The 13,007-nt window shown below is 36.7% G+C and overlaps 1 protein-coding gene across 13 annotated transcripts in view; it reads left to right on the top strand.

Annotated features, from left to right (window-relative positions):
* MPDZ (multiple PDZ domain crumbs cell polarity complex component) overlaps positions 1-13,007 on the top strand; it is a 161,420-nt gene that overhangs the window by 27,839 nt on the left and 120,574 nt on the right. For all 13 annotated transcript variants that reach the window (XM_038552398.1, XM_038552394.1, XM_038552393.1 and 10 more), the window contains exon 3: positions 906-1,072. In XM_038552398.1, coding sequence (XP_038408326.1) covers positions 906-1,072 — 167 coding nt within the window. The remainder of the gene's footprint in view (positions 1-905; positions 1,073-13,007) is intronic.

The following is a 13,007-nucleotide window of genomic DNA, read 5'->3' as shown; positions in this document are numbered from 1 at the left end:
ATATGGCAAATGAATGTTAATAGATACACTTGTTACCATGATGAATCTGTTAGAACATATATTGAATGGTCTCCATTCCTTTAAAACAAATTTTGGTTCACTTGTGAGAGAGTGATAGTTACAGGAGGATGTTTTTAACTGTTATTTGTTATAGAGACTAACCATCTTGTGGAAGCAAGCATATAAGATGCTAGGATTATTAGGGATATACTTACTCAGAATACTTACTTTTGCAACTTTATGCCTGATATATAAGGTGATCAATAAATATTTCAATTATTTTGGTTTGATGCATATATAAATACCTATTTAATTTTGGGGAAAGACATTTTAAGTGTTAACAAGTAGTGTTTTGAAGGGTTATATGGTATTGTAATATACTTTCAAGTAAATTCTCATGTGTAGAATGTGTGTTCCTTAATATATGAAATTGTCATATTTTGGATTATGACTCATCAATGACATCATCCACATCCACTTATTAGTGAGTTAGCTCTATTTCCAATTTTTCTTAATTGGAAATTATAAATAAAATTTTTAAAAAAGTGAAAATATCAGCCTTTGCCAGATCATGAAATGTTTGGTTTTCAATAGTTTATGTAAAAGAGTTGACAGCTGGCATTGGATTTCAAATGTACTCCATCTGAATTAGTTTCTGTACTTTTACAAAATTAGTTGCATAAAGTTGCATTAGTTGCATATAGCATACACTATAACCACTTCTCTGCTTTCAAACAGACTCTCCTACCAGGGACTTCCAGGTTAAGGGACATGTTACAGTCCTTTTTACCCCGAGTCAGTATTATGCTCTCAGAAGGAATAGTTTTAGGATTTCTCTTCTGTTAGCATGATTTGATGTGAGTCTTTTGAGTCCCGTTAATGACCAGTGTTGCTCTTTGGTTTAGACAAAAATCGAGCCCTGCAGGCAGCAGAACGCTTGCAAGCCAAGCTGCGAGAACGTGGAGATGTAGCAAATGAAGACAAACTGAATCTTCTGAAGTCAGTCTTGCAGAGCTCACTCTTCAGTCAGATCCTAAACCTTCAGAGTTCCGTACAGCAGCTGAAAGACCAGGTAGGACACAATTCTCCCAAAGCTGGGGTTCACGGCATGACATGGATCTTGTGAAAGTCTTGTGTTTTTCTGAAAGGTTGATTTTTCTATATGTTAATGAATAGTTGAATGAAGTCATTTAAACCTCCAAATGAAACATTCAGATTCACCGTGACTCCCTCACCCCCCACCCCCAGTTATTTTTGTAATGGTTGTGGCTGTGTGTTGTAGATGGTATGACACTGTGTTGAAAGCTGTGTGGATGCTGAAGCAGAGTCCCTACAGGAGAAGGGGTTGATAAAAATAAGTGTAGGATAGATGGCTGTAGACTTGGTTTCCATCCCCTCTAAGGCTCATTGTTCATGTGAACTTGTGCATTTGGACTCAGACATTCATCATGCTTATAAGATTTCAGATAAGCCTGAATTTGCATGTGTAATCATGTGTGTGAGGAAGGGAAATCACTTCTATTTTGACAGTAAAAGAAATAATTACATTGTCATCAGTTACAGGAATTGCAATTCTCACTTCTTAAAAGAGTGTAAGTAGCAATTGCTTCCAATGACAGCATCAGATGGTGACAAACATTAGAACTTCTAAATGTAACACTGTTTTTTTTCTGTAAAAATTAAGAGCATTAAAATTTCCTAGCGTTTATATTAAAATTGAAACATCACAATGACAGGATGAACACTCAAGTTAGGTGTTCTTTGAACTTAATCACCATTTCTCAGGTTTAAAAAATTTTTTTTCTCTTTTTTTTTTTTAATTTTTATTTATTTATGATAGTCAGAGAGAGAGAGAGAGAGGCAGAGACATAGGCAGAGGGAGAAGCAGGCTCCATGCACCGGGAGCCCGACGTGGGATTCGATCCCGGGTCTCCAGGATCGCGCCCTGGGCCAAAGGCAGGCACTAAACTGCTGCGCCACCCAGGGATCCCCTAAAAAAATTTTTTTTTAAATGGTTGTTATCCTTACGGATTTGAAATCAATCTCATTATGCCTTCAATCTAAGTTCTCATTTTCATGTATTTAACATTAATTTAATCACTATGGATGACTTGCTAACAAATATTCTGCCTTAAAAGGTTAAAACTGAAATTTGAAGACTTGTTTCATAATTCAGTGAAAGAATTTCTGCAATTAAAAACAATATGCCAAATGCAAAAAGAGCAAATAGCAAGAGAGAAGGAATTTGTTTGATATCATATTACTTCTTAATCTGGATATTTGGTAGCAAAAAAATAAAGAAGACTTTTTAATTTTTAAAAATATTTTTCTCTAGTGTATTTCCACTTAATGATTTTTAAAATTTATTTATTCATGAGAGAGAGAGAGAGAGAGAGAGAGAGACTGAGAGGCAGAGACACAGGTAGAGGGAGAAGCAGGCTCCATGCAGGGAGCCTGACGTGGGACTTGATTCTAGGTCTCCAGGATCATGCCCTGGGCTGAAGGCAGCACTAAACCGCTGAGCCACCCAGGCTGCCCTACTTAATAATTTTAAAAGTTGTGATCATGAATTAAGAAAAAGAGTTGTTTCAGTTATGTGTGGATCTGTTTTTTTTTTTTTAAGATTATTTATTTATTTATTGATGAGAGACATAGAGAAAAAGAGGCAGAGACACAGGCAGAGGGAGAAGCAGGCTTCATGCAGGGAGCCCGACGTGGGACTCGATCCCTGGACTCCAGGATCACGCCCTGGACCGAAGGCAGGCGCTAAACCACTGAGCCACCCAGGGATCCCCATAGATCTGTTTTTTGTTGTTGTTGTTGTTGTTTGTTTGTTTGTTTTGCAAGTTATTGAAAAGATTGGTTTTAGGTACTCCTTTTCAGAATGAATTGGCAAGAGTTTGGAGAGATTAATGTTCTGAATATAAGTGTAATTATGATGTGGACAATTATTCGATTTTTCAGCGAGTGGAAAAGTTGAACACATCCTCTCCTTTTATCATATTCTTTTTTTTTTTAATTTTTATTTTTTATTTATTTATGATAGTCACAGAGAGAGAGAGAGAGAGAGAGAGAGGCAGAGACACAGGCAGAGGGAGAAGCAGGCTCCATGCACCGGGAGCCCGATGTGGGACTCGATCCCGGGTCTCCAGGATCACGCCCTGGGCCAAAGGCAGGCGCCAAACCACTGCGCCACCCAGGGATCCTTCCTTTTATCATATTCTATGAAAATATGATTACAATGAGAGGAAAAGTTTAAATAAAAAGTACTAGTAAGCGTATTAGGAAATACCACTGATCCATTGAGATAACTGGAAACAATCTCTTCTAGCCCTGAAAGGAGGCTAGACCTTGTTTTACTATTTCCAAACTAGGATATGGGCTCTAAAACTTTGAGTTCTACTTGATTTACCTAAAATCTCTTTAGAAACCCTTGAACATTATGTTATCAAGCCAGGTAGTCTGCGACCAGGTCCAGTCTGATCTTGTGGTAATGATAGATGCTGATACATTTCAAGACTCAGTTCATTGTGAGGTTTGGGAATTCTGTAGGCATGTCTTACATGCCTTTGGACTTTTGGCTAGTTGGTCATCTCTTCAAGTACCGAAAGGGACCAAGGAACCCAGCTGACCCACACCCTGCTTATTAGGACTCCTTATAAAGGCTGAGTGACTTGTTTATTATAAGGACAGAGCCAGATCTGAAACTTGGTTTTCTTGGCTTCCAAGGCACAGTCTTTCTCCTCTCTTGTGATTCTGTAGCATATCTCATGTCATCTTTTTTCTTTTTTTCTCTGAGGATAGAAACTAGGCCTCTAGAAGTTGTGAGTTCAGTTTTGATTAAAACCATCGATGTCTCTCACGGTTTCTGTGACTCTTTGCTTTAGTCTTCATTCTTACTGACTCAGTGTCATTTGTTTGTTAAACCATATTTTTCTTGTATGACTGGAAGAAATGTCAGAACCTAGTATTTTCTGTTTTAAAGGATAGACATGAATATTATAGACTTACGTTAGAATTAAATTTCCTATGTGGTTTACCAATTGCTAATTTGTTAATATTTATAATTTAATTAATTAACCTAGGGATGAAATTTGTGCTTTTAAACCACTAGTTATGCCAATCTGACCAGTGGCTTTTATTTATTGTCTTTTATCTTTTAAAATATATGTTATGTTTTCAGATGTGTAGATTTATGTGCACAATAGCTGCAAGTTAGTGTCTCCATCTTTTTTAGTATTACCAAAAAATTTGACTCCTCCAGCTTTACTCCTCCATCACCCTCCTGCCTTTTTAGAAAGTGAAAGGAGTGAATAATTGAAAAGCCTGAGGTATATGCAGCATATTGGAGAATGTGATCATATTGTTGCATTAATGACAGATGCTGACATGCCATGTTGAATTAAGCTGACTATTTTTCCCCCTCAGATCTTTCTCATTACTTCTATTCAGTAATGTGTAATTTTTCCAATTTGCGTCTTCAGTATTAAGACTGCCCTTAGAAATCAAACTGTTTCCCTTTGGCAAATTAAACACTTGACAGGTGTGTAACTGAGAGGGCAAAAAAGCCATGCCCTGAAGGGATGTGCTATTTAAATATTGTCAAAAATATTAACAGGTCTGAGAGCATAATTGATGCCTCTGTTTAACTCTGCCACATTGTGTATTGTTCTAACCGCCAGCTAAAAGGATGTGTGCTATTAAACCTGAATAATCTCTAATAGCTCTAGTTCCTTTCCTATTGCATGATTCCTGCTTAAGTGAATGAGAAGAAAAAAAAAGAACTGTGACCGTGTGTCAATGATCTGTCAGATGCAAATTCTCAAGTAGTGTCCTCACTGTCACCTAGTCATCACAGCTAATAACTGTAGGGCTCAATGCGTATTCATGACAAAGATCCAGCTATTGTGGGAGAAATAAACACGTTAGCAGTTTAATAATAGAAACTTGTCAGCCATGAGGATATTGGATTTGCATATTTATTCTGTAATGTTTCTTCAGTCCAGTAGAGGTGTATACTACTTTCCTGATTAATTAATTGCCTTGCCTTAGGAATTGACCATAGATATGAGATGAAATGTCTTTTTACCTTGAGTTATTTGTAGGAAAACTGGGAATTAAAATTATTAATTTCAGTAGAAAGTTAGGACTAATACTTAGAAATTGACAGCCCTGAGATTTTTTTTTAAGAGCTATGGCAACCAAGACCAATTCTAAGATTGAAGAAATAATGTGTGTAATTCAGGCTACAAATGCTGCTGATTTGGGAAACAAGCCCCAGGGCTCAGCATATTCTGGAGTTTTCTCCATGTCTGTGATTTCTGGCCTTTTTGGAATATGGTATTCTTTTATTTTGCTGCTGTTCTTGTTGTTTGCTATTTCCAGGCTCCTTGTTCATTCACCTTTTTCCCAGAAAACTGTTGGCTTATATGCATATCATCTAAATGTGTAATGTGTATACACACACACACACACACACCAATTTAAGCCCGAATTTTTCCTAAGTTTCTCTTTTGAAATTTTGTGACACCTCTTGAAATAATTGGAGAGGTGTTGATTTAATGTAGAATCAGGTTGGAAATTATTGTACAGTGTTGATTAGAGTAATTGGATCCTTCTTTTTTATTTTGAAATACAGGGTTCATGGTATACAAATTTTGTCTTATATTTTTATGCTTTTAAATTTTACCTGTTCACATTCCCAAAAGAGTTTGGAACAACTTCTGAGAGCATAACATATCAAATAGTGGGTGATTCAAAGGTAAATCTAAACAAAGACCAAATAAAAATATCAGAGAACTGGATATTCCAGGGACCTTGTGTAACTAAAATTGAGTATTATCACTTAATTTCCGTTTCTCAGGAGCAAAGGCAACAATTTTATACATGCACACACACACACACACACACGGAGCAAGAGAGCATTGGAGGGTTATGTATTGCTCAGCGTCAGACATGATTCAGTGAGCCAAATTTTCCTTGGCAATGGGAGGGTTATCTCATGGGTGCTTTTATAGAAGGCTTATAATCATTTATTAATAAAGTTGATAAAAATACTATGAATAAATAAGACAGGTTCTCGTTATCTAGAGGGGAAAGAGAATATACATGTTTTATGTAACTAAATAAGAAAATGATTGGGAGAAGAGGAAGGAATTATTAACTTTGACTACAAGAAAACTACATTGGGGGGCACCTGGGTGGCTCAGTGGTTGAACATCTGCCTTTGTCTCAGGTCATGATCCTGGGGTCCTGGGATCGAGACCTGTATTGGGCTCCCCACAGAGGAGCCTGCCTGTGTCTCTGCCTCTCTCATGAATAAATGAATAAAATCTTAAAAAAAAAGGGATCCCTGGGTGGCACAGCAGTTTAGCACCTGCCTTTGGCCCAGGGCGCAATCCTGGAGACCCGGGATCGAATCCCACGTTGGGCTCCCGGTGCATGGAGCCTGCTTCTCCCTCTGCCTATGTCTCTGCCTCTCTCTCTCTCTCTGTGTGTGACTATCATAAATAAAATAAAATAAATAAATAAATAAATAAATAAATAAATAAATAAATAAATAAATAAAATAAAATAAAATAAATAAAAAGTCAAATAACCTTGACTACAAGAAAACTACATTGGAGACAACATATAAGATGGGTCTTGAGAAATGAGTAGGACTTTTCTGCAGTGATAGGAGAATTTATTTTGGGTAATGGACACAGTGTTTACAAGGGTATAGAGGACCTGTTCTCAGGTGAGGATGATTTTACATTCTCTCCCTCCAGGGGGCATATAGCAATATATGGAGACATTTTTGTTGGTTGTAACTTGTGTGGGGGTGTAGGGGCCATGCTACTAATGTGTAAATGAGTAGACACCAGGGATGTTGCTAAGCATCCTCAATGCCTAGCCCAGCCTCCTAAAACAAGGAATTATTGGGTTTATAATGTGTGTTGTGCTGAGATTGAGAACCCCTGATATAGAGTCACCTGTAGATCTCTGTTACCAGGGCAATAGCCTATGTGTGAGTTCTTGGAAAGGGAGGACACTTGTGAAGGATTTATTTAGGTAGAGTTTTTTTGGGGAGGGCTGGAGGTTGCAGGTGTGTTTTTCATCTTTCTTCTTTTGCATTCAGTATCAAACTTTATTGTTATCAAGTTAAAAATTGTATCAACTTTATCTTCTAGCTCTTTTATTAAAAACAATATTTAACAATCATCTTGTTTCTCCACATTTAAAAAATTATAGTGAAAACCCTCAACAAAATTATGGTAAAGGTATTATTGATATTCTGATAGATAAGACTTTTAATTATAATCATAAAATACAAGAATTATTCTTCAGAGAAATGCTTCTTTCATCTTTCTAAGAATGAGGTATACTAAGAGTATACACTAAGAATACAGCATCACATACTAATTTAGTGATGATGGCTTTTCTGCTAAAGTGTACTGTACCTGTGTATTTTTTTCCAATGCTCTGTCTTAAAACAGGAACAACTTTCAGAGAGCCCAGAGAAATAAGTAGTTAACGTATATCTCATAGGGTCACTTTCAAATACATGATGTAAGCAGGGGGTGTTGGCTAGAGCACCACTATCTAGGGGCATGCCTGAGGAGTAACTACTATTCTGTGGGTACTCATTTATAAAACTGCTAAATCAGGTTCATGGCCAAACTGTTGAGGTATGTTGCTTTTAAGCAGTGGCATCAGCAGAACTGTTAACTTTTGACTGTTATATTTTTTGGGTTGATGGAAAGATGAAAATTTTCATAGCTGGGCATTTTTGTTCCTCTGTTCTAACTTTGGCAATCAGAAGGATACGATTTTGTAGGATTTGTTTTACAGAGTGGCAATGTCTGTGTTTACTCAGCTTTAGTACTTATATAAATGGCAAAAAAAAAAAATCACCCTTTTCTCTATGGTTTCTAATTTAAAACTGAAATGGAGAAGATTCATCTCTAGCCATGCAATCAGTAAAGGAGGAATAACAACTGCTGTCTCCCAAGAATGTCTAGGTTAAGTTACGACTTGGTGTTGGGGGGAAGAAGTACAGAGAGAAAGAAAACATGCCTTAACCCTGTTAACAGGAATTATCAAAAAATGGAACGGAATTCTTCCAAGTTGTTGTTGCTTGTGAAAATGAAAAAAATATTTTTCTTACTCCCAAAATGGTTTGACTTTTATGATAGGGCATTGCAGCTGCCTAACAGGAAAGTATCTGTTTCTTGAGACTTTAACATACATTATCTAGGAGAAGTTAAAAGAGAAGGAGTGATTCTTATGTTTTTACATTTACCATAGAGTTTATTTACTGTAGGAATTTCAAATACTTTATTTTTGGTACAATAACAGCTTTTAAATGTTTGTTCCTTTAACCAAAAGTTTGTAAATATAGAGCCTTTGAGGGACTAAAATTCTTGTTTTATCCTGGGCAAGAAGGCAGTGTTCAAGCTTTTTATACAGTGCTGGATTAAAATGCAACACCATCTTGCTATTGGGTATGCATGTGTGTCTAAAACAGCAAATGGTGCTAATTGTATGGTGTTTTTGTGACAAAGTTAAATGGTCTTTGGAGAAGAGAGGAAAAATGTGAAATTTACTGGGTATAACCTAAATGAGTTAAGAATTTAAGAACGAAACAGGTTAATTTACATCTGAAGCTATATAACAAAAATAGCCACCCTCACCTTTAGGAAGCTCTCATGTATTGTGGACTGTCTCATTTGACTAGTCCATCAGTTATATGAGGTGTGTGTTATCCCCATTTTATCCATGAAGAAATTGGGGCTGAGAGATGTCGTATAGCTTAATCCTGGACCACGCAATTATTCAATGGTAGGTTTAGAAGAAGAATGTAAACCTGTCTGATCCCAAAGCCAGTGCTTTTTTTACTTTTAATTTACACTGTTCCTAAACTCTTAGTCCTCTTCTATAAAGGAATAAATAGGTTGGGGGCAGCCCCGGTGGTGCAGCGGTTTAGCGCCGCCTGCAGCCCGGGGTGTGATCCTGGAGACCCGGGATGGAGTCCCACGTTGGGCTCCCTGCGTGCAGCCTGCTTCTCTCTCTGCCTGTGTCTCTACCTCTCTTTTGCTCTCTCTGAATAAATAAATAAATAAATCTTAAAAAAAAAAGGAATAAATAGGTTGGAAAAGCAGTTATTAGCATTATTAAAGAGAAATGCACTTAATGTTTAGAAAATTCAGGTTCATTAAGATTTGCCATTTCCCTTAAATCCTTACCCAGATTTAATCAGAATCTTTTAATATAAACCAGAACTTTCATTATGCTTCTTAAATAATTACGCTACTTGTTAGAGATTAGGTGATCTGGGTAGGATAATAGTAGAATGGAGAGGCAGTGTGACAAAGTACCATCAGTCTTCATATGCCCATTTCCACATATTTAAGCTTGTCTGTGAGGTTTTGTTTTATTTTTCTCTAAGCAGACTGTGAACTGTGAATCAGTTTTGTCTTCTGGAAATGTGGAACTGGTAGAAAAAACACTACAAACATTCTAACATGTTGTTCATCTAAGTTTCCAATTTCTTTTTTTTTTTTTTTTAAGATTTTATTTATTTATTTGAGAGAGAGGGAAAGCACGAGCAGGGGAAGGGGCAGAGGGAGAGGGGACAAGCAGGCTCCCCGCTGAGTACGGAGCCTGATGCAGGGTTCTGATCTAGGACCCTGACATGATGACCTGAACCCAAGTAAGACACTTAACCAACAGAGCCACTCAGCAACCCCTAAGTTTTCAGTTTCTAAATTTCGATTTGTCTTGGCATTTAAGGCATATTAATTTACTTAATTTGAACTTCACCCTTTGATGCAGACTATTTCAGCATACTTTGATAAGAATATTACTTTTGGTCAATCTACATTCTCTAAATTTTTTGCCTTGGAAGTTTTGCTAAGAAAGCACAGAAGTGTTGAGATTTAAATAAAGAAAAGACATTCTGCAAATACACGTCAACACACATGCCTAGACTGTGGTGTATGTGCGGCATTCCATTTGCCATTTGTTCTTACCAAGCAAAAAAGCAGTTTTAGAATTAAGTGCATTTCAGATTTGAAGACCGTTTACTAGTTTTGGGATAAAACCATGCCACATTCATCTCTGACTACTCTGTACCTAATAGGATATTTTATTTAAGTTCAGTAAATGATTGCTTAATTAAGAGACATGTAAATATTCATGAAAATTCGAACTGTTGTGCATCAGTAATTATCTTTCCTTGCCAGAGAACTAATTTTTAGGATAAATATATTAGCCAAATAACTGAAGTTACTTTGAAGAACTAGTGTTTTCTTAGTAACCATATTGGAAAGATACACTATTCACACCATTATCATCGTCAGAGTGATGAACGTGTATGAAATTCTTACTGTGTGCCAGGAACTATTTTAAGTACCTGTTTCATCACTGCAACAATTCTAATGTGGTTGATAGTAGTAGGTAGATGTAATAGATAATGTTATTTTCCTTATTTCATGGATGGGGAAATGGAGGCACAGGGAGTTTAAATGGTGGAGCTAGCATTTAAATGCAGGCTGGCTGACTCCAGACCCCAGGTCTTAATCATAGGGCTATGTTGTTTTTGTTTCACTGTCCTTGTAAACCGTGTGGTGAACATAATTTAAGGATCTCCTGGTGATTTGAGGCCATCGTTATGATTATCTGATCTTGGATCCTGGCAGTCTAATAGGATCTGGAGACAGACACAACCCAGATTTGTATTTTGACATTTATATATATTAGGAGATGACCTTACAGGAGTTTATTTCTTAAAATGAATATATACATATATGTATTTTCTTCGCTGAACCTCTTTTTTCTCCTCCATTAGTTGTGATATGGCAATGATATATAGCATGGAGGTAAACCTCTAAGGCATAAGCTGGGTTTTTACCAAGCACTCAGTAACTATTGATTCTCTTCTTGGTGCTTTCTTCTCTCACTGAAATTTAATATTCTAAGGCAGTGGATCTCAGATACTGTGGTTTCAAGACCCCATTACACCCTTAAAAATTACTAAGGACCTCAAAGAGCTTTAATTTATGTGGTTTTATGCATCAATATTTATCAGGTTAGAAATTAAAATTGAGAAGTATTTTAAATATTTATTAATTCATTTGAGAATAGCAGTAATAAACCTATTGCTTTAAAAATTAAAAGAGTGACATTGTTTTACATTTTTGTACATCTCTCTAATGTTTAACAGAAGAAGACTGGATTCTCATATCTGCTTCTGCATTTGATCTGTTTGGATTTGTTGTTTCAGTTGATGTATATATTTAGCTGGCAAAGGGAGGAGGATAGCCTTTTTGTGAATATCCTTTGATAGTACACCAAAACTATTGGTAGGGATTGTTTTATTTTTTTAAGATTTATTTATTGGGATGCCTGGGTGGCTCAATGGCTGAGCATCTGCCTTTGGCTCAGGGCGTGATCCCCAGGGTCCCAGGATTGAGTTAGACTCCCTGCATGGAGCCTGCTTATCCCTCTGCCTATGTCTCTGCCTCTCTGTGTGTCTCTCTCATGAATAAATAAATAAAGTCTTAAAAAATATATGTATTTATCTGAGAGGGAAAGCACGCACATGTGAGGGTCTAGCAAGGGTAGGGATGGGGCAGAGAAAGAGAGAGAGAGAGAGAGAATCCCAAGCAGGTTCTCCACTGAGCGCAGGGTTCATCACGGTGTTCAGTGAAGGGCTCAGTGCCAGGCTTGGTCTCCCAACCCTGAGATGTGAACTGAGCCCAAACCAAGAGTTGATGCTTAACTGACTGAGCCACCCAGGTGCCCCTGTTGGTAGTTTCTTAAAGTTTAGTTATAAGGTGCTATCAGAAACCAAACCAGTGAACATTCTGTACTCTTACAGTAAAATCTATCCTGTGCTTCGAATTTTTTTAACCATGCATAATTGTGTAATACATTGGTTTTCTGGAAAATTTGAAAACAGGAAAATTATGTTTCACATTTCATTATATAATATCAAAAGTTTATACTATCATTGCTTCTGGTATTATCAATAGTCTTTAAATTATGGAAAGTTATTAAGCTCAGGGTGACAGATAACAAGTTTTCCAGAATTCTTATTTTCACTTGAAGCCTCACATTTTACTATTGCAACAATTACTGTCAGTTGTTTTCCTTGAAGTGACAGGCTTACTTTATTTTTGAGAAATTGTTTGCCATATACCAGGTTTGTACAATCATTTTTGTTTACTTTCAGTTGTTTTTTCAAGTAATATGGTGCTCTTGAGAAAAGTAGCTAGTTCAGCTTGCAACTGAAATAATAATGCTTTTCCTGTAGACAAGAGTTGTATTTTTTTATACAGCAGAACTGCATTATGTTCACTTCCCATTTTGAATCACAGATTATTGAAAACATATACACATAAGAGTAAAGATTGAATAAAACTAATAATTTTAAGTACTTTATCAAGAACTTTAAAAAAAAAAAAAGATATTTATTTGAGAGCAAGAGAGCAGGAGCAGAGAGAGCACAAGGTGGCAGGGGAGGGGCGTGGCTAAGGCAGGGGGCATGGTCAGGGAAGGGACGGGGCCTAGGAAGGATGGGCAGAGGGACAAGCCATGGCTTGGTACTAGGACCAGGATCTCAGGTTCTCACCCCAGGTGCCCCCTTCATCGAGAACTTTTTAAAGTGACTTAAGAAGGGTAATAGATTATTGCTCTTCATGAGGGGAGCTGATAGGAATATGACTCCCTCCCCCCCCACATATCACAGACACCTCTTCCCTAATAACGATAAAAAGTAAAGTACTATGAAAAAAGACCAAACAAGTGTGAGAAAGAAACCATTGCTTTTGAAATTAGTGGTCTTTAATTGGAGTTTCAGTGGGAACTTCGTATAGGTTAAAGAATTCTATAGTATCATACTTCATTATAGAAAATAACTTTTTTTTGAATGGTAAACTTAAAACTTTTTATAACAATAACAAAAAAAGTTTAAAGCAAAACTGTGGTTAATTTCAAGTTTTATTTGTATAAGTTAAGTTTTA

This window comes from Canis lupus, chromosome 11 (genome assembly GCF_011100685.1).
Source record: "Canis lupus familiaris isolate Mischka breed German Shepherd chromosome 11, alternate assembly UU_Cfam_GSD_1.0, whole genome shotgun sequence".
Classification (NCBI taxonomy): domain Eukaryota; kingdom Metazoa; phylum Chordata; class Mammalia; order Carnivora; family Canidae; genus Canis; species Canis lupus.
This window is presented reverse-complemented; position numbering and strand designations above follow the sequence as displayed.